The sequence below is a fragment of the Morone saxatilis genome, unplaced genomic scaffold, assembly GCF_004916995.1.
Source record: "Morone saxatilis isolate NCDOM2014 unplaced genomic scaffold, NCSU_SB_2.0 Contig21, whole genome shotgun sequence".
In the NCBI taxonomy this organism is placed as follows: domain Eukaryota; kingdom Metazoa; phylum Chordata; class Actinopteri; family Moronidae; genus Morone; species Morone saxatilis.
Window position 1 is genome coordinate 12,370,572 of NW_023339774.1, and position 21,781 is coordinate 12,392,352.

General features: G+C 40.6%; 2 protein-coding genes across 3 annotated transcripts in view; one reads left to right on the plus strand and one right to left on the minus strand.

Annotated features, from left to right (window-relative positions):
* The window catches only part of rfx3 (regulatory factor X, 3 (influences HLA class II expression)), a 15,929-nt gene extending 2,365 nt beyond the window's left edge, over positions 1 to 13,564 (plus strand). The window contains exons 1-17 of one of the 2 annotated variants that reach the window (XM_035667881.1): positions 454 to 1,178; positions 2,177 to 2,289; positions 2,442 to 2,530; positions 3,283 to 3,541; positions 5,186 to 5,260; positions 5,541 to 5,722; positions 5,940 to 6,059; positions 6,157 to 6,281; positions 6,399 to 6,514; positions 7,222 to 7,337; positions 7,511 to 7,665; positions 7,796 to 7,893; positions 8,061 to 8,210; positions 8,349 to 8,557; positions 8,677 to 8,830; positions 9,035 to 9,077; positions 9,601 to 9,881. In XM_035667881.1, the coding sequence (XP_035523774.1) occupies positions 2,182 to 2,289; positions 2,442 to 2,530; positions 3,283 to 3,541; positions 5,186 to 5,260; positions 5,541 to 5,722; positions 5,940 to 6,059; positions 6,157 to 6,281; positions 6,399 to 6,514; positions 7,222 to 7,337; positions 7,511 to 7,665; positions 7,796 to 7,893; positions 8,061 to 8,210; positions 8,349 to 8,557; positions 8,677 to 8,830; positions 9,035 to 9,077; positions 9,601 to 9,881 (2,280 nt within the window). In that variant the 5' untranslated portion in view covers positions 454 to 1,178; positions 2,177 to 2,181. Of the gene's footprint in view, positions 1 to 453; positions 1,179 to 2,176; positions 2,290 to 2,441; positions 2,531 to 3,282; positions 3,542 to 5,185; positions 5,261 to 5,540; positions 5,723 to 5,939; positions 6,060 to 6,156; positions 6,282 to 6,398; positions 6,515 to 7,221; positions 7,338 to 7,510; positions 7,666 to 7,795; positions 7,894 to 8,060; positions 8,211 to 8,348; positions 8,558 to 8,676; positions 8,831 to 9,034; positions 9,078 to 9,600 lie in introns of those variants that run through there. The other variant, XM_035667880.1, reaches the window with a different exon arrangement.
* A 767-nt stretch (positions 13,565 to 14,331) lies between these two features.
* smad4a (SMAD family member 4a) overlaps positions 14,332 to 21,781 on the minus strand; it is an 8,494-nt gene continuing 1,044 nt past the window's right edge. The window contains exons 2-11 of the mRNA XM_035667882.1: positions 21,193 to 21,543; positions 20,893 to 21,067; positions 20,767 to 20,796; positions 20,479 to 20,682; positions 20,101 to 20,208; positions 19,350 to 19,400; positions 19,071 to 19,254; positions 18,732 to 18,900; positions 17,728 to 17,866; positions 14,332 to 16,882 (exon numbers count right to left, since the gene is read on the minus strand). Of these exons, the coding sequence (XP_035523775.1) occupies positions 16,671 to 16,882; positions 17,728 to 17,866; positions 18,732 to 18,900; positions 19,071 to 19,254; positions 19,350 to 19,400; positions 20,101 to 20,208; positions 20,479 to 20,682; positions 20,767 to 20,796; positions 20,893 to 21,067; positions 21,193 to 21,432 (1,512 nt within the window). The 5' untranslated portion in view covers positions 21,433 to 21,543 and the 3' untranslated portion in view covers positions 14,332 to 16,670. The remainder of the gene's footprint in view (positions 16,883 to 17,727; positions 17,867 to 18,731; positions 18,901 to 19,070; positions 19,255 to 19,349; positions 19,401 to 20,100; positions 20,209 to 20,478; positions 20,683 to 20,766; positions 20,797 to 20,892; positions 21,068 to 21,192; positions 21,544 to 21,781) is intronic.

Sequence of the window (21,781 nt, forward strand, 5' to 3'; positions counted from 1 at the left end):
CACACTCTTCAACTACCAATTACGTCTCCGTCCACCTGTTTTCCCGCTGTACTAACACTTGATCATGCTTCCGTCTTGGTTTGCGTGTTCTGTGTGTGAGCGGGAGTGATTTTGTGTGTGGTATACTTTTCCATCTTGTTTTAACAGCTCGTGGTTCTTTACTTGGTGCATCAGACGCCACCTTTATCATACATGATCATTAGAGAGGCAAATTTATGGTTCCGTGTGTTTTGTGGTAGCTGCGACTGTGAACCTTGCACTCTTTACTCTTTGTTGCCTGTAATGTTAGCAAGAGGAATTGAGGGGAGAAAACGCAGGGCAAAATGTTGCCCTCCTTGGTGGCTTTTGTTCCTCTGTGTCTTTGTAGGGCTTGCACTTGCTCAGTGGAGCACAGTATTTAAGTGGGCCACAAGGGAGTGCCTGAATGGTGAGGCAGGAGGTGTGTTGGTGTGCGTATATGTGTGTGTGTTTGTGGAGGGGGTTGGGGTGAGGCAACAAGAGTGTGTTGTGATGCAGGGGCTCCTTTCCTCGATTAGGTGGGCTCAGTTGGGGCCATGTACTTTAGCTTTCACACTGCACTGTGGAATATAAGTCTATATTCTCCTCCCTTCACAAGTCCTTTTTTTAGCATTGGGATATAGTAAGCTGAAGGCTGCGGGGTTGACATTTTTATCACTTTGCTAGCCTGCATCCAATGACTTTTTTTTTTTACACTTCAGGGTAAAGGAGTTGCTTGTGTGTTGAAGTATCTTAATCATACTAAATCGCAGAATATAAATATTTGAACCGGTCCTGGATAGTATCTGCCAAACTGCAGCCTGTCTATCAACAGCCTGCTGACATTGTCTGACAGTGATAGTATATACACGGATCCCCCTCCCCAAGGTGTTGAAAATAGTCATGCTGAAAGCAGAAGGCTTTGCGTTAATGAATTTCAGTGGCCCTGTATGTTTAAAGAAATGCATATTTTTCTTGCTGCTTTACTATTTTTCATACTCTCAGTGCATCAAGACTGACTCAACTTTGCAGTGAAACTTTGAGTCACCACAACACGAATAAATTGATAGCCTTCATCCCAACAAACAGGCCTGTATGATCTTGAAGATAAAGGGAAGGGGCAGGCTGTCCCCGGAGAGAGTCGAAGCTGTTAGGAGACCCAGCTTAATTAACCAAGAGAGGTTTGTTCATGGAAACTGTGATGGGGAGGAGGTGGCCTTCCCCTGGAAGGAATGGGTGATGGTAGCCATACTATTATTAACTCACAAACACAGGTTCACCATCAGTGTCTCTTCACACTCTTGGTAGGCCTCGGTTAGTGAGTACTGTAGACACGTCTCCGATGCACAGTGTAGCTCTTTTATTAGTAGCATGCTCTATCTGGTAAAAGCATTCATACTTTTTTTATTACATAAAAATAACTTGTCTTTTGTTATTAGCACTGACCCATGACTTCCAATCTCAAGTAACGTTAAACCTGTAAAAGTGTGGACTGAACGAGCAACGAGAAGCAGCATCTATTTGGAGTTTGTTAAATATTAACTTGTTTTATGGCTGTGAACATGGAGACAAGACCATGTGTCACTGATGCATGAGGCTCTCAGTACATTGAGTACCACAAGGCAGAAACAGGTGCTTGGATAGAGTTGCTCTTGAGCAGCTTTAGTAGCATTGATTTTGGGTAAAACAGACAAGGGTCTCTGGTGAAACCTCATGTTTTCGATTATGCTTAGATTAAAATCTCATTTAGGCATATAACCAAACCATGTGGATGATTTTTTTTTCCTTAACATGCTTCATGATAGATTTGTCTTTTTTGTAAATGCAACATGTTCACACATGTTAAGGATAAGGTTTATATTTGTTGAGCTTTTAGAAGTTGATGTAACTGATTTTATGACTATTTCAGTTCACCAGCAGACAAAAATTAGTGTTATTAATGTATGTTCTTTTGCCTATTGTAAATTATAAGCCTGTTTTTCAACAACAACCAGTAGAACGCAAACCTGTACTTGTAAAATTACTCTTTGCTTAAGTTAGTTCTCGATCAACGGTGCGTTAACACGATGTATTGTTGTGTATATGAGTTGTAAAGTTGCTTTACAAGTTTTTTGTAAGGTTTTCAGTGATTTTGATCATTATTCATCTACAATAAGACTGTTTTCTCTGTCTTATTTAGGCGCCATGCAGACCCCTGAAGCAGGCGCTGACTCCACCTCCACTGTCCCTCTTCAGACCACTGTGCCTGTCCAGCCTACTGGCTCCACCCAGCAGGTGCCTGTCCAGCAACAGGTACTGTTTGTGTGTATTTATGGCTGAATGTTTTTGCATAAGTGTGCATACTGTATGTACATATTAATGTGCATGTCTGTGTTTTTCATTGCAATATGTCAGTTAAGTCAAATACATAATGAATTTGCAACTTCTGCAATTTGTCTTGCCAGGCCCAGACTGTTCAACAGGTTCAGCATGTTTACCCAGCACAGGTGCAGTATGTGGAGGAAAACAGTGGCGTCTACACCAATGGCAACATGTGAGTCAGTCTGTTACCCAGCTCTGCTCTCATACCACTCCACAAATATTAGCGCTACGTCTCTACAGCCTGTTCTTTCTCCTCTTAAGTCTCTTCACACCATCATTCATGTCACAAGCACATGATGTTTGTGGGAGTGCCTTTTTTTTTTTTTTTGGATTGTTTTCTTTTCTGAGGGCTGTGCAGTCGTGTGTTCGATTGGGCTCAGTCACCTGAACATGACCAGAAGTAGGCCTGTCTTTTAAGTGCTGATGCTACGCCAGGGTCCCCTGGGTCTCAGGAATGGGGTTACATACCACTAACAAGCCCAAGCTGTGTTTGTCCTACTGTGATACTCACATACTCATCATCAGTGCATGTGCAGAAACAAACATACGCACTGTATGACCTACTGGTGGAAATACTCATGTAAGGGTCACCGTCAGGGCTTAGAAATACAAAATAAAAATGCATAAACCAAAACAACTGTTGTGTCAACATAATAAGTTATAGTTTTAAGTTAGTAATATCACCCAAATCACACTTTGACTGTGCCTACACAAACAATAAAGAGCAAATGTACTGTATCATTTTTACCAGTAATATAGGCTTGCATAAATAAGAAACCATACTTGATTTAAAAACAAAAATAACTTAAATAAACAAGAAAGGTGCAATAAAAGTACTTAATAATTGGGACTATTTTTTTTTCTCAGTTTTATTTCTTATCGGTTTGGACACATTGACTGACCGCTAACCTCTCCTCTGAACAGAAGAACCTACTCATACTCAGAGCCGCAGCTGTATAGCCAGAACAGTGGAGGGAGCTACTTTGACACACAGGGCAGCTCATCGCAAGTGTCCACTGTGGTCACATCTCATGGCATGACCAACAACGGAGGAGGGGGCAGTGGAGGAATGAACATGAATCTGGCAGGGGGTCAGGTAATCAGCAGCAGTCCAGGGGCTTACATCATGGACAACGCTGGACCCCACCCTGTCACCCAGACTGCACGAGCTTCCCCAGCTACTGTAAGTGCATAGCACCCACTAATTGGGCCCCTCACCTGCCTTTGCCTGCCTGATTTTGTGTGTTTGTCGATAGACCATTTGACCAGAGTATGTAGTGACTTTGCAGTAACTTCTGCCTCTTCCCTGTTTAGAGCCAAACAGCAATTAGTTTGCCTAGACTCTGCATATTAGCATAGATGCTCTGTTTCTGTCATACTACATATTGATATAAGCACTAGTTTGATCCAAAATGTAAGACGCTATTGTCTTTTGTGGCATGTTTTTCAAAATGTCAGTGTGTGCACACACTAGACATAATTATGTCATGTTATAGAGGAACAGCTTTTGTGTGCACCTCCTCTATGATCCATGGTGTGTTTTATCTCTGGTGATGATATACACAGTGCTCTGCGTAGGCTGGGCCTGAGTCTCTGCAGTGATCTAACTACTGCCAGCAATGCTCACATTGTAACCCTTAATATTTAGTGTTCAACTAATGCAGGGCTTTGTTTCCAAACCACCGATTTTGTCTGTCTGTTATTCCCACTCTTTGGTGTAGAAGAAAGGAGGGGCTAAAACCTGAGAGACAAGTGTAGTAAGGAGGGGAGGATGGTCTGGGAATGTGCCTCTGGAGAACCACAGCTCCACAGACTCACCCACTCCTCAGAGTGCAGAGTCCTGCATTGGACAAAGTCCCTTGCCCTTTTGCTGTAATCTGAATGCCCCATTTGGCATTTCCCTATAGTCCACCTTTATGACCCTTTCTGTCAGGAATTTGGCAATGATGCTTGTTGACTGACATTAAGTTATGTGGATGTCAGTCATGGCAGAGAGTAAAACATCTAATAATGGCTATGCAAAGGAGAAATGCTGTTTTTTTTCTTGCAATTTTAACAGCTTAAGCAAATTACCAGCTCATCCTTCTCTAGCCTAAGTGATGTACTTACATGAAGGTGCCCCAAAAAATGGGCAGTATCTAATACCGAGGGAATGTTGTATTCAACCACAGTTATCTGCTCAATGATTTCACCTATTTTAATAATTTCACATGAGATGTATCAAAAGCAGTGAGTGATAACGCATGGACAACCATTGTACTACGAAGTCTTGCTCACTTTTAGCAGAGTTTTGATTTATATAATATATTATATTATATTATATTATATTATATTATATTTATTGGTCTTGATAAACGACACCAATGAAATCACATTGAAGCACAACACTAATTTGGCAGAAATATTTTTTAAAAAGTGAAGTAAAACAACTAATAAGACTTTTCCCCATTAAGCATGAACCAGCTTTTCGGAATAACTCTTGGGGTTCATGCGCAGGTGTTACAAAATCATCTTGGCACACTGTCCTAGTCTTTTGTTTGTATAATAGAGTCTGGCTTTTTCTCTGCACATGATAGTTGTTCTAAGTGGATCGGTGCTGGTGGAATTTCAAGAGTTATGTCCCTGTTTCTCAGCTAGCCAAAGAGACACAGACAGACAGTCCCGCTCTGCTTGGGTTTAGTGGCGCTTGCTTTGGGATCCTTTCTAGATTCTCTTTATTTTTGCTAGTGGCCACTAACGTGTCTACATCAACTCCTTATTTTATTCTTGCTTTTGTTTTTATTTCCCCCTCTTACATTTTGTTGTCCTGTGCTTGATGGTTTATCAGATTGAAATGGCGATTGAGACGCTCCAAAAATCTGAGGGTTTATCCAGTCAGAGAAGCTCGCTGCTCAACAGCCATGTAAGTTGCTTTTTATGAATGCTTGCCCTCGCTTTACCTTGACTTTTGCTGGACCTGACTCTCTTGCTCTTCTGCCTTTCTCAACTCTGTATGCATTTGAGTTTGATTTGGTGCTTGCTATTTTTGTTGCCGGTTTTAATTGTTACAATTGCTTTAAATTCACTGGCTGCTATAGAAATGCTTTTGCAGAGGTGTGATGACAGACTCTCAGTCTGAGGTCTTTCCAGATAGTTTGCGTGGACCAGCGTGTGAATCTAAAAAAGCATGTATTCCTTTGTAGCTCCAGTGGCTGTTGGACAATTACGAGACAGCAGAGGGCGTAAGTCTACCACGATCCACCCTCTACAATCATTATCTGCGCCACTGCCAGGAGCAGAAACTGGACCCTGTAAATGCTGCCTCTTTTGGCAAACTCATCCGCTCCATCTTCATGGGACTCCGTACAAGGCGCCTTGGGACAAGGTTACCTTTTTTTTTTTTTTAAGACTTTCTTTTTCTTAAGTATGGAAAAGTTGTCACTTTTGGAGATTCAAGATTTTCATCTAATGGCAGTATGCTTGCCTGGCTCTTCGTACTGTTGTCATTCATCTAAACCCTGATCTACTAAAAGCCTCATCGGTTCTTCTCTTCTGTCCCTCACATTGAGACTCTGTGTCACTTTTGTTTTTTTGTTTTGCAGAGGGAACTCCAAATATCATTACTATGGTATACGAGTAAAACCAGACTCTCCACTCAATAGACTCCAAGAAGACATGCAGTATATGGCCCTCAGACAGCAACCTGTTCAGCAGAAACAGAGGTAACACATGCAACTAAGGATGCACAAAGACATCTAGTACTTGCTGTGACACAAATCAGGGTTTTTATAGACACTGAGGTGAGCCGTTTGATTTCAGGTTCAAGCCGGTGCAGAAGTTTGATGCTTGCTCTGGGGAGAATTACACAGGTGGAGGCCAGCCCCATCCTGGTGCAGCAGAGCAGACAGTCATTGCACAGAGCCAACACCACCAGCAGTTCCTAGGTTAGCTGCTTTTCTTTTTATCTGAATGGGATGTGCTGAAATACATTGGAAATTGTGTTTTTCAGAGTTCTTCTACAGTGGTGAATAATTTTTTTTTTTGTTCTTTTGCCCCAACAGATGCATCGCGGGCACTCCCTGACTTTGTAGAGCTGGACCTGGGACAGAGCAATACAGAGAACATCAGCCTAGAGGATGTGAAAGCTCTCCAGTCCCTTTACAGAGAGCACTGTGAGGTTAGATGAAGTGAATTATGTTTGTACTCACTACAAAGTCACCATGGCACAAGTGTAATTCATAGGGGGAACAGGGGGTCGCATCCCTCTTCAGTGCTCAATAAAAACTAAGTAATGCCTTTCAATATTGTAGAATTCATTGATGCATCATCAATATGTACTATGCAGGCATATTGATCTGCCTGGATTTCACCACTCCCTAGATCTATTTCACATATTTTCTATTAAGAGTTCTGTTTCTGCTGGAACTGAGTCCATGTTTTTTTTTTTTTTCTTTTCCCTTTTATGTGTATATTTCTGAGTCTGAACTAGTCATTTGCTTTCATGATAGGTACTGGCAATCTTATTTAAACTATCTTCATGAAAAAAAGGCTAATAAGACTAAAAATACTGAATAAAGTTTTACAAAATTTTAAAAAGAACACGTTTTTAAAGTTTGGCTGGATTCAGAGTGTGGAAACTTTGGGAAAGGTCATGTGTGCTTATGGTGGCAGAGATTTGTAAATGCCAGCTGCTGGCATTTTGGAACAGAATTTTCTCTTCATCTTGTGAAGTTTTCAATCACAGCTCTCCTAATGTTGAAAAAATCCCAGGGATCAGGTCATCCACAGGTAATGGCCAAGCCCTCATGGTCAGCTGTCTCTTTTAGAAAGTGGTTCCACTGAAAAATATTCACTGTTTTCGTTTGTTCTCTGCTTTTGTTTCAGGCTATTCTGGATGTGGTTGTCAACCTCCAGTTCAGCCTCATTGAGAAGCTGTGGCAGACATTCTGGCGTTATTCTCCCCCTGACTCTGTAGAGGGTGCCACTGTAACAGAAAACAGGTGTGGTCAAGCTAATGATAATGTACAATGTTTGATTTTTATCTTAAAGGAAGTCTTTTTGTGTTTTGCCACCAGAACATACATATTGAGTAGTATACAGTGTACTTAATTTATTTTAGGATCATCTGGAAATTCAAAGGCATCTGTCTAAGTCTGGTTTGTTCATTCCTCAGCAGCATAAGTGAGATTGAAGCGCGGCTCCCTCGTTCACAGCTATTGGTGCTGTGCAGAAACGAGGCTGTACTCAAATGGATGAGCACCTGTGACCATCTAATGTACCAGGCCCTTGTGGAGATCCTCATTCCTGATGTCCTGAGACCCATTCCCAGTGAGCCACAGTCACAAACGCTTCTCATGTTTACTTGTTCGTTGTCTTAATGCTTGTAATATCACATCATGTCATTAACTCGCTGTTGTTGTTTTTGTCTTTTTGTTTTCTTTGTTTTTTTGTTTTTCAGGTGCCTTGACTCAAGCCATTCGCAACTTTGCCAAAAGCCTGGAAGGTTGGCTCAATAATGCCATGAATGCCATTTCACAGAGAATGATCCAGACCAAGGTACACTTACAGCATTCATACAGGATTTGTTAAAATGCTACACATAAATAATATATATATTAGTGTTACAATTAACAGCTGCGAGTAATATTTGTACTGTCAGTTTTAAAAGGTATGTATCCTTACAGTTGCTAACACCTGGGCTTCTGTGTTCCCTCTTTTCACAGATTGCCGCTGTTAGTGCCTTTGCGCAAACACTGCGCAGATACACATCTCTGAACCACCTGGCTCAAGCGGCGCGTGCTGTGTTGCAAAACACGTCACAAATCAACCAGATGCTGAGTGATCTCAACCGTGTTGACTTTGCCAACGTACAGGTCAGAGCAGCTCTTTGTGTCTGTATACTCAACAGTACTGCTTTTCTTATGCGTACTATACTCTTCCCTCTCTATTATCCACTCTGCTTTCACTGTACAAGTGTGAACCTCCAGTTGTTTCTCTGTGTTGCTGTATAGGAGCAGGCATCGTGGGTGTGCCAGTGTGAGGAGGGAGTGGTTCAGCACTTGGAGCAGGACTTCAAGGCCACACTACAGCAGCAAAGTTCTCTGGAGCAATGGGCAGCCTGGCTGGAGAATGTGGTCACTCAGGTGCTCAAGCCTTACGAGCACCGGCCCAGCTTTCCCAGAGCAGCTCGACAGTTCCTGCTCAAGTGGTCCTTCTACAGGTCTGGGGGAAAAAAATCCACCATACTGAGACACGTCTGTGAGTGTGCAGCATTGTTTTGAAGAGACACAACACTGTTTTGAACAAAACAATTTTTTTTGTTTTTTTATTTGTCCGCAGTTCTATGGTGATCAGGGACCTGACCCTGCGCAGTGCTGCCAGCTTTGGTTCCTTCCACCTGATCCGCCTGCTGTATGATGAGTACATGTTTTACCTAGTGGAGCATCGTGTGGCCCAAGCTACTGGAGAGACACCTATTGGTGTAATGGGCGAGGTATAACTGTGGCATCTTCTCGTCATGTTTTATATTGCCATTGTGATAGACTGTATGTCATGTGAAATGACCTCTGTTTGCTTATTTTGTATCTGTTGGTAAACCCAGAAGAGATATTTTAGCTAATTACAATGTGTATCTCTTTTAGATCAGAAAATAACCAACATGAACCCCTCTGATTATAATGTTTTTCTTTGTTTTCAGTTCGACAGCCTCAACACCCTGTCCCTCAGTAACATTGATAAAGGTATGTAGCAAAATGTATAAAGTGTTGTAGATTGAGAACTCAGCCAGTATTCTAGAAAAGAGATCATTTTGTTGACAACTGGTGCGACTATAGTTAATTACGTTATCCAACTCAAAGACCCGTTTTTACAACCAGTTAAATTCAGTGGTCATTTAGGTCAGTGGCGGGCAGTTGAATATGTGGTTAATGAGCTGAGACTGATGAGAAGTTTTATGCAAAGACATTTTTGGCCTAATTACAATAGACTGTGATAGCACACACTTGCATAGTGTGCTTTCTTTTGATACTATTGCATTGATGTATTTGTGTTTGCATACTTTTTACTCTTTTCTTTTATTTATGTATAATTGAAAAAGCCTTAATTGTGGAAAAACTTTAAAGAAGTTGAATTGACAAAATTGTACCAGTAGCAGCAGTGCAGGAAACATGAGCGTTTTCAGTGAAGTTCAGTCCGAACAACTTCACCGTTGCCTTGAGTCGGCACATGTACTGTTTCATACATGTGTCGCATTCTCCCGTCTAGATGAAACGAGTGGGATGGACAGCGACTTAGAAGAGGACACGGAGGAGTCCGGAGAACCTCTTGCCAAGCGAGAGAAGTCAGAGCATGAGGTGATCCAGGTGATCCAGGTTGGGGCGCTAGAGGACGGGTCCCACCCTGTGGTGGGTGTCGTCCAGCCAGGTGTCCTCCACTCGCTCCCCCAGCCCCCGCAGGACCACACTGAGCACATCCTAACCCCCTCTGCTGGTACTCCCACCATCCGCCACTGCAGCGCCACAGGCAACACCTACGCCTCCGTTTGAGGGTCTGAGGGCACGGCTAACCTTGTCTGGCCTATTTTTGCTATCTCACTCTCCACATATCTTTCTCTCTGTAAGTTTAGATGTTTCTGTCTTTTTCATGCATTGTCTCCATCTGCACTTGTGTGGACACGCTCTCCTCCTCCCGATCTAGCCCGGTCGATGGGGGAGTGCTGAAATGATGATACTCTGGCCGAGATGTGCTGTCCGTGTCTGACTGCTTAGATTCTGGATGTGTCGTCATCCCATAAGTCTGTGCTCTATCACAATGCAGCAGAAGGAGGAGAAGGACTAATTTGACCCGTTAAATGTTTCCTGCCTAGGTGCAACTTAACGCCTCTGTCTATACAGACGGGTTTTATCTTGAAGGAAAATTAAACTCCTTCAAACTACTGATGTCTCAGAGCTCAAATCCATGTCACTAGTCCCAGCGGAGCAAAGTCATTGTTTGACTCAAGACCTTCGTCTATTGTAAATAGTTTTGCTATACTTTCAATTGGTATTACCCAAAACTCATGGTGCTATCATTGTGTTTGGTTTTATTTTTAATTTCCACTTATCCCTCCTAATTTAAGTATGATTTATGTCAACATGCATTCCAACTGCTGATAAACGTTTGACTGAACAAAATATTTTGAGTATTGTATGTAGCTGAAAAAAACAAAGGGATGACTTTCTATGTGTGTATGACATTTGAAAAAGAATCTTGGGGCAGTTTTGTCTGTTCTGTTTGAAAATGATATGGTAGCCACCCACTGATAATAACCATTTATAGATTTTAGCCACAGAAAAAGAAACCCCTAAAGAAATATCTGTGCTGCTACTTGTGTATATAGAAACAAGATTGAGAAGACTGGCTGTACAAAACCACTTCCTCAATGCTAGCTTTTCTATGCACTCTGTGCATAACGCTTGCCTTTTGTTCATTTTAGATGCTCTGTAGTGACGAGCTGTAATCTTGAAAAAATTTTACTGGTCGTGTTTTTTGCAGTTTTTTCTTGTCTTAATGAAATTTCTTAAGTTCACAAAGGACCAAAACCAAACCACCTAGAGGAACTGAGAGTGAGCCATTTGGGTCACCCAAGAGCTGTTTCCTGTCCCACAGTGCCATGTTGCAGAGCAGAAGGAATGTCAGGGATTTAATGTACCTCGGCTTTATCATAGTGCCTTATCCTTAAATGCAGCTGTCCTTGTAGTCCTGACTGTGTGCTGTAGAGAGCCCACAGCCCCTCTGCATTGTCCCAGCCACAGATTTGGCTTTCTGGTGACTCGTGGCTGGATTTGGGCTGGCTCATCAGCGTTGAGACCAAGGGATGCAGGCGCAGGCACAGACACACCTGTTGTTTTCTCTGGATCAGCTCTACTAAGCTTATTACTTATCTGAATCATGGTCTTTAGCCTTGCTCCTGCCCTCACTCTGCCCTCTTGAGGCCTATTCTTGCATTAGCCTTTGTTATTGGGTGAAGTGTGTGTGTTTGTGTGTGTGTGAACAAGGATGCATAGGTCTGCACTGTGTTTTTATGTGCATGTGTACATGTGTATAAAAGCCTGTGCGTCTGAGTGTGTGTGTGTGTCTGCGTGCTTGTATGTATGTGTTGGAACACATCCATCAGTCACCCTACCTCAAACCAGTGGTGCCAGCCCTTTGACGCGTGCAGCACAGTCACCAAACCTTATTGCACACACACCACTGTACTGCACAAATCTCAACGCGATAGAGAAAAACTGCATTGCTTTTCTCTCACCTCTGATACATTTTCACTTCAGTTTTTAGCCCATAAAATGCTTTCATCCTTTGTTCCCTGTTTAAAGATCATCTTTGTACAGTGGACCAAAAGTAGATATTTTGTGATATTCAAAGAGATATATAGATATATATATGTATAGTATATATAATGATGATACACTACATATATTTGTTGCTTTTTATGTGGTTGCTTTGATTGTTTATATGTGATCATTTCTTTTGGTAGCTCCTCTGTAATTAGTTCATAGACTGTGAAATGGGAAAGGCATGGGGACTAACTTCTGATTCATTAGACTACATCTATACTTGAACTGTTATAGCCTTCTATGTTGTGGAGAATATTGAGATTAATCCTCTAAATAGGAACATTTTGTTACTAAAAGGATTTTTTTGTTGTTTTTTTTCATGCTTGTCGAAATGGTCTGCACCATTTCTCTGCAGAAATGTTTATTTATTGATATTTATTGTTTTTGTTTTGGTTTAGATGCTTACCCATACAACATATTATAATTATTATTATAATACTAATGAGGAATCATGAATTATACCACTACTAAAGAGCAGACCTACTGTACACTTGTTTTGTTTTGTTTGTTTTTTTTATCTTTTGTAAGTCATGTATTTAGGATTGATGGTTTTAAAAAAAAAAAAAAATGGTTGGCACTGTATTTGCTGTGTTCACAGTCCTCTTTAGGTTCTATCACTAGTCCAAGAATTCATTTAGATACTAGAAATACACACAGGATCTTTGCCATTTGTTTTTGGTTGTGCCTGTGTAGATAGAAAACATGCTAAGCAGTAAAGGAGGGTGGGCAAGTGCAAATACTGCGCATCATGTAGGTTACTGGGTCAGTGGAATCTCACAGATGTTTCATTAAATAAATTCAACAACACTCTGAGGGATCTGAAAAGTAAGTTCTGGCAACCTCAAGACACATTCCTCACTGATGAAACCTATGGTACACATCCCATACTGTATCCTTACCCTCATCCTGCTGGCTTGAAATGTCTGACTTACCAGATCTTGGAATGGAGCGCACACTAATCTGGCTTTCTTATTATGTTGCTTAAGGACAGTAAAAAAAAACGTCTGCAAGAAAAGGTCAACAAACTTTAAGTAGCTGGAAGTTGAAGGCCTGAGGCATTTTGTTTACGTCAGTCTGTGACTATAATGAGCTTGCGTGATAGATTGCTCCCTGACTCTTGGTATTAAACTGTCGAATGCAAGTTACGAGAACACAGGGCAAGTAATATAAAAACTTAAGTCCTAGATCATTTCTTGTACTTTCTCTAGAACCACACATAAATCTGTGTTCTCATAGGAACTACCCCATCCCCAAAAGCTCACTTGACTAACTGCAACACATTTTGAGAATGTAGTTGTAAAAAGTGACAGGGTTCTGTCTGTGAAAATTGTAAATCTGGGTAGTGTGTACCAGTTAGAAATGAAGGTTTTGCAGCATACTTTTTACCTTTTCTCTCACTGAATTATTATATTTTTTTTTATTTTTTTTTTAAACGTGAATCTCAGCTCCCTTGTCATATAAACTACAACACTGAAGATGTAAACTTGTATTATTTTGTGCCTGAAGTGAAAATGGCTTATAAAATGTTTTTCTTTAAATCTTAATTGTGTGCTTTAGGGATCGTAAGTGCTTTCTGGTCTTGCACGACTACCATGTGCTGCTAGAAACTGTTTTTTTTGTAAATTTTTGTTTTTTGGCCCGTTGACTTTTACATTACATGCTGGACTGCATCTCAAAGCCTGCCTGGTCTACCCTGGACTGATGCTAATGCTGCCAACACAACTGTAACTTTATTTCTCGGTGTCTTTTCAATTGAGAAGCAAGATTGTTTTTGTAACAGCTGTTTGCAAATGAACCCGTTTCCAACCAGAAAATGTTTGAAGAAAAGAAAGAAAGGAAAAAAAAAAAAAAAAGACATAAGCTAGTCCTTAACTTGTCATAGGAGCGAATGCTAAGAGATGCCTCTTTACCTGGACAAAATGGCAGCTTCACTGACCCATAGCAGACTCCAGTGCCTTTAATTTCGCCCCGGCCAGAGCAGATGGCCTGGGTGACTATTGGGTCTCTGGTGGGCTCCAGATCGAGGCTATCAGAGCAGACATTTCATTGCACAGGTGCTGCCACTAAGAAGACACCAGAGTTGAGGAAGCATAAAGACCTGTCCTCAGACTGGACTATTTATTATTTACTGGATGTGACGCCAAACACACACACACCACACAGTCATACTTAGTAGTTTACACATGGTAGATTATCTGCATATGGCTTTTTATTGTATAGAACTGGTAAATGAACAAGGAGAGTTACTGTAAGTAAAATGCTCTCTTGTTTTGTTTTCTCATGATCGTGATTTCTTTTGTCAAATGATATTTTCTGAATGCTGTGACCTGTTTGAGATTTGTATTTGGATGTTTTCAAGTGCCATTTGACAGTCTAGTGAGTCGTGGCCATCTGTAGCACGCTCTAATGCAAGCACAAGCATTTGGCAGTGGCATTTGGGGAAGGTTTTTATTTTGATTCACCCTAGACAAAAATATGTATATATCAAAAACTGAAAAGTATATTTATTTGTGTCCTAATTATTTGATTTGTTCTTTTGGTGAACATTTTATCGGTTATGTTGGCTAAAGTGCTTTTGTGATTTCTTTTTCCTATTTTTTTTTTTTTTGGGGGGGGGGGATAATGTATAGTATCTGATATAATATAAACACAAATTTCATGTGACTTTCTTTTTGTGTGCCATTAAGTTTTCTTCTCAAATTGGCAAGCAAACCAATGCGTGTAGGGTGATTTGTATTGTGTATTTTACATAAAAAAACAAGGACAATTGGGGGACTTTTATATTTATAAAGACATTATCATTTAGTGTGTCGTATTGATGAATATAGAAACTATTAAAGACACATGTAGTTTGGTTTTCTGAATATTTCAGATCTCAGCTCAGGCTAGCTTCTTAGTGTTGTTTTCTTAAAATTTGTGACTTGTCTTTGCAGTAATAAACGTTTTCTTGTTGAAAGTCAGTGTCCTTTCTCATAATTTTGACATGCCACATTAATCAAATTTCAAATTAAGACTATTTCACAACTTGGCATGTTAGCCCGTTAAATTTTATTTAACCATATTCATATATATAAACACCAATATCATTCAAACTCTGTATGTATTCAGAATGTATAACACGATTGTTAAGATCAAGATGAGCATGAACTACAAAATTGTACAGCATTCTTTTTCATCATTTTCAATTATAAGTGGTTCATTACTGGAAAGGTAGCAAAAGAGTATAAAATACTGCAACAGCTGTAGGTAAACTGAGCTCCAAATACCAAAATATTGTTCGATCAAAAGTTCTGAGCAAAAGGTAAAATCATTCAGCTGATGATTAAATCCAGGCTCTTACAAGCAACATAACACTGAAATAACTGCAGTCTGATAACCTCTTCACTTTTCATAGGGTATATTTGGCATCAATATGGCTTAAACTTCCTCTCACAGTTCATCCCTTGCTTCCTTCACTCAGCTGTTATCTAGAATATGTCATCCAAGTAATAATCAAATTAAAAAGGGTTGCAGTGAGCCATCTTAAAGTGATACTACCCAAAATGTAGCTTTTCAGTATCAAAGATTCACAGCCTGTAGGTTTGAAAGGGGGTTGTCATCCTACACAGAAGAGATTTCAAATTTTATGAACCACAACTCAATTTGTTACAGTCATTGCTTTGTCAAAATAGGACAAAATACAACTTTGAAACCTGCTCTGATTGATGCTGAAAACAATGATTTTGGGCAGACACTTAAAGCAGTTTTCATGGATCTCACCAGGTCATTAGCGAGAAAAACTATTCAAAGAGATCATATGGATACAAGTAACCACACATGACACTATTAAACAAGACAAAATACGAAAGTTGATAAAGTGCTAATGGACACTATGGGCATTAATCAAAAAATGATAATTACAAATAAGATTACACAGATGTGTTATCATAACCTTTTCTTTTGAATATATTTTAGAATTTCAATTAAATTTTGCGTTTGAAAACATCGGCCTTGACTGGTGCTAGAACAGTTTTATGATGTTGAAAGAGGAGCTGAGGTCAGCTAAAATGGGCTTAACATCATATAAAAACAACTACTGAAAAGGGGAATATAAATCGAAATGTCAAACAAGGACTGTCAGCATCGAAAAAGACTACATCTTACAAAAACATGAGTAACGAATAACATGATTTTACATAAATGTTGTGATCTGTGAGGCAAGAGGGTCTCATTGCATGAAGTGGAGAGCCAATGAAGGAGGACTGGACTGGCAGTATACTCCAACTGAAATCACATTTAGCGTGTTCAGACAAGATGCAACAACATCCAATACGAGGCGCCACATTGTGCTCAGTTTAACTGGTTTTCAGCCAAATAGTTTGCCCTCTTACTAAACAAAAGGAATTTTGTCCATTAGTTATGGGGGCTCGATGCATTAAAATCATAAAATATGGAAATTTTCACACTTAAAAAAGACCACAGCTGAGCATAAATCATCCCTTATTTCGTTTAATTTCGGTGAGGACGCTTTAATTCATATCAGTTTTGCGAGTATTTTATCAACTTGAGATTTGAGAGACACACAGCCTTGTGCACTTCATGCTGTTACGCAATTCCAATCGGTGAACAATGTCAGAATACTGGCTTCCGTTTTCATGTGCATCCTCTAGGCAGCATGTTTCCAGAGTCCTGCAACTCCCAGTGTGACTCACATGTTCCTCCAGCTGTTGTTTGGAAGTCGCTGAACTTACAGACCTGGACTCAGTATACTGGCAACTGCCTGCAGCACTGGATTTAAAAGCAGTGTGTTTGGAGTATACTGCCGGCCTTTATGTCCTTGTTCCTACAACCTACTCAGTATCCCTGTCGTTGCAGTCCTCCTCTGGCACTCAAGGCCTGTAGGTAAAGTGGTCTGTTAAAAGTACAGTCTGATTATTTTTTGTATTTGTACTGTTTTTTGTACAGTTTGTGTCTTTTAATTCAATCAAGAGGCTGAGGGTCAGCTATGGGCATGGTGTGCAGAACTTCATCCAGTAGCTGTAGAGCTCGATGTAAATGGATCTCAATCCAGCAGGGTGTCTCCTTGATGCTTTGCCGTGGGTAGTCGGGCCCCCAGCCCTTCACAAAGCTCATCCGCAGGATGCACAGCCTGCGCAGGTCATCAACCCCAATGCCTGCAGCAGCAGACAAACCTGCAGGGCAATTACAGGCAGCAACTTTTAGATCGATGTGTGGCACTATAGGCCAAACCTTGCAGAGATATGTTAGCTAAGTTACTGCAGTAAAAGTTGGAACATGTAACGAGTAGACACAGTTAAGTAAAAAAAAAAGTAATAATGCTATACGCACTTTGATCAGGCTAGACATTTTACTGCATTCGAGCTTAAGCCCACACAGCATACTCACTGTTTAAATGTTAACCTGTAACGATGTTAGCTATGTGGAAATGTATTTCATCATCTGCAACATCTTACATCATCCTACATTGTCGTTTGCTAAGCATGCCAATGCTAAAACCATTTTATAAAGTGGTTTGAAGTACAATGACAGATAAAGCAAAGCAAACTGCTTGGTATGTATTCCGATTCATTGAGATAAGCTGAAAGGGGAGCAGTGTATAGTACAGTTACAATTCTTCCACCTCAGCTGTATTTGTAAACTAACACAGCACTTAAGTGTGAATAAATACATTTTAATATCAATACATTATGAAACACGACAGAAGGTTCTGGGTTTTTCTCTTTTTAAGATACGTGAATTTCCCTCTATAATGTTCTAAAACTCAAAAGCATGGCCCATTTGTGCGTTCATGCTTGCTGAACACTTTTGGATGTTTGCTTAGGACTAAATTTATTGTAATGTTTATTTTGTTGGCCAATTATCCAATTTCTATTAACAAACACATGTCACAATGCCAAGAAACATCAAACAAGGGAAATACTGCATTATGGCCAATTTACACTGTCTGGGTCTGTTCATAATAATACACTTGTTGAAGGTTAAGTGTTGTGGTAAGCGCAGCAGTAAGAACACTCACTGATGGCAGGGGCGATGCCTCCCACAGAGCCTGGCCCGGGAATGTTCCCGGCCACTGCTGCTGCCTGGGCCGCAGCTGCTGCCTGAGCTGTCGCTGCCTGCTGCTGCATCTGCCTGTGGCACTGACGCAAGTCAAACACCTGGCAGGGGACAAGACAAATGCTGAAATCTGATGATAAGACAAGATACTGAATGTACACTCGAGCATTTCACTGACTACAAATATTGTGAGGTTTTATGTTAACCGGTCAGAGTTGGATTAACATGTATTTAATACAGTGGGATGGCTGAGAGGACTACTCTATATTTATTAATGGTCTTTGGTGCTTTTAGGTTGTAACAAGTCCTCTTCACACATAAATGTTATTTTGTATGAAGGTTCTACAAAAAGGGTACTTTTTTAAACATGGAATACAAAACACTGTACAATGGTTCAATCACACTGACAACTGAAAGGCTAGGAAGAAACAATAAGAATAATGAGAAATCACAAGTCATTGGTAAACGAAATTGGAAGCTTAGTGTCAAAATCTGTGCAGATTTAAATAAGCACAGGTTCCTGTTTCCAGGTCAAGTGCATGATAATGCCTATAATTAGTAGACTGTAGAGGGCCCAGAGAAAAACAGGCTCCCAAAATATTATAGCCCAATTGCACTGTTGTGGTTCAATAATAGGTTCAGTTAATGGAACACCCATTAACATGCAACATCAACAAAATAATTTAATAATTAAATCAAATTTTCTTTTGGGGTCAAATCTATTTGAAATAGATTTGTCCCCAACAGTATAATTCAGACAGACGTGTATACATAATAATAATATATAAGTGTATACTTGTCTGTCTGAATTATACTGTTTACTCACATTAGAGGAAATAGCATTATGACTGGATTATTGGTATGCATGTAAATGTAGCCAGTGTCAAGAAGAAAGCAAATTTGTGAGTTTTCTTAACACCTACTGTTTCTGCTTTTTTCTCTATGACCATTGTACTGCAACCACACCTTGATGTAAGCGCTGGGGTAGATCTTATGAACTGCATCACCCGGGGCACGTCCAGCTTCTCGATCCAGGTAATAGCTCTGCACAAACACTGCATGATCACTCAAACAGCGCACCCAGACGTCTCCTTCACCTTTGCACTCCAGCTGCACGCCTTTGCCAATGTGGAGCCTAAGGGTGGAAAGGAGGGGAAGAGACTGGTAAACACAGTCAGAGGAGTGAGACATTACACACACTTTGCATTACTGTCAATCACTTCATCATACCTAGAGAGATAAATTGAACATGAATTGCTTGAATGAACTATATGATGATACATCTCCAAGGATGTGGCAGTGTACCTGGCTCTGTCTATGTTCTCCGTCCTGTGGACATTGCTCAGCTGGCCCAAGCAGAAGCGATCCCCTCCCGATGGATCCACGTAGCCATCCACAGTCACTATCGGACATGTGGATGGCACCTTAAATGTCTCCCCAACTTGGACATCCATCTCAAAGTACGCAATGGAGCACCAGTATTCTGGAGCTGGAACAAAACAAACAGAGCAACCTCATGTCATATGGCTTTCACTGATTATGTTAAATATTTGGATTGCCTTCCATCTGCACCCTGATACTCACCAGGGTGATTGGATATGGGGGGCTGGAATGCAATTTCATTGGTTACAGGCCCTGCAAGAACATGTCAACATTTTTTCTCAATATGTGACATATTTAGAAATGACGCACAGAACATGCAGTAATGGTACTGAAAATAACAAGATTTCATGAAATGTCAGGGGTGGAAGCTGAGTTTTAACACCTATTGCTAGTCTTCACTTCAGCCGCAGTAAAACATTTTTAGTTTAGCTTGTTACATATTCAGAAGTGTATAAAGTCTTAATATATCTGAACATAAAAAAAATCTACAGGAGAAAACAAAAATCTATGCCATCTATGTCTTGGTGCTGCTGCTATCACATTTACATATTTTTCAAATCAACTTTTACATCTGGTATATGCCCTTCCCTAGTGAATTCCCTTAATATGGAAATCAACTTAGGAGGTCCCATCAATTAAAAGAGGCGACAGTGGTGTCTTTAATCAATCAGCCTACATCTGAGCTGTCCTGTCCTGGAATCAGTGGTGAACTAACAGCTCTGTTCCTTCCTAGAGGTTAATGATATCCTCCAGCCACAGTAGTCAATACTAAGCTAAATAACTAATTAACAGAGCTCATTATTCTAATAGCACAATATATCCAGCCTCTCGAAAGGGAAAATATACTCATGAATTTAATGGATGTTCCCATCTTTAAGTTGTTTGAAACGATATGGACTATTTTTAAGGCTTCCTGTGAGCTTTGCAGAAAGGTTTTCATGTGGTCGCTCACAGTAATGCCCTGTGTGGGGCATGGGTGGATGATGCTGTAGATGCCCGTTCTGATGTTGAGGCACTGCTGGGGTGAAGCTGTTGTTTCTGCTCCAGTTGGTGTTAGGATCTGTAAATACAATATTGAAAACAGTTGTGTTGCCAGATTCGTGCCAACTTGAAGTCTATGCAAGAGATCTTTAAGCTATACACTGAATAGATGTTTGTTGCATTAAAAGTAACTTTGGAAGACCTAATAATTGTATAAGGACACAAAATTAATACTTTTACAGAATATTTTCTAATACTTGATTGCATTACTTTACAGAGTAAAGTGTGTGTGTGAGTGTATCTTCCATTATATTAAGCATATATTTGAAGTCTCTGATTAGTGTCTCACTTGAGGGTCCAGCACTGATGGTGGAGAAAGCGGAGGTTGAAGCTGAACTGCTGCCCTCCAATGGGGGTAGTAGAGCAGGACTGCTGAAGGTCTCCTGTGGACCGGGCCTTGAGGGGGGATGCTGGATAGTCTGCAGGTGGCTTTCGGAGCTTGAGTGAGATTGCTGGTTGTCATAGTCATACTCATCCTTCACCAAACGCTGACCTACGTGAAGACAGCAGAGTAAAAATGATGGACATCCTACAAAATCTTCAACGTGCAAAGAGGACAACTCTGGCACCTACTTACCTGAAGGAGAAATTGTCAGGTCTGATAAGTCTGCAGAAACATTGAAAAAGAGCAGATGTATCACTCAAACAGTAACGTAAAACAATGCGATCTAGTCGGGACTGACAAACGTGATCTTTTTCTTACCAATGCATGGAGAGACAACCCTCTCGTAATGGTAGGGGTTGACACAAACATTGTCACATTTCAGGTCAAAGGCATACTGGCAATATTTCACATGTTTTAATTCATTCTTGTGAAGATCAGGCCATCGCCACAGTCGGGCATAGACGACATGGGGGAAACCTTTACGCCCCGCAACCTATGGCAAACAGTGGAAGATCTAATGAGATAGGTAGTGTTACCAGTGCATCTCTCACAATGTGTCCTACAATTACAAGAAGTGTAACGCTAAACCAACTTGGTACTGTATGTCTGATACTATACCTGTAGGCGTCCATCCAGAGTTCGCTGTATGGTCACGCACTTGCTAGGATGAGCTCCATTCGTTGTGATGGCTGTGATGAGGGAATCCAGCTCATCTTTCTTCTCCTTCAGCTTCTTGACAAGACTTTCAATAGCGCGCTTGGCAAAGCTTTCACTCTCTCCTCCCTGTCGGTGGCACATCAGGCTATGCACAATGCTGAGGCAGGCATCATTACTTGTGGGAGTGTTCGTGATTGACATTTTGCTCCTTAGGTCTCAACCTTGGGGAGGCTTTCCAGTTGTATCCTCTATGACTTTACCAGCAGAAGTGTCAGGGTGAGAGTACTGTTTGTCCTGCCCAAGCTTGGCAACCTTAAACACAAAGAGCACTGCCTTATGACTGAGAGTTCAGATGGGCATATGCCAACCAAAATATCACATTACATAAAATAACATTCAGTGTACAATCTGTGTATCACTCTGATTTAATGTCAGGTGTAGGAAGATTATGATGTTCAGGCCTATTTGAAGTCAATCTAACGTTACTAACCCTAACTGACAGTAAAGTAACACTAACTAACACTTATATTTGCCCATGAAACCAAACGAA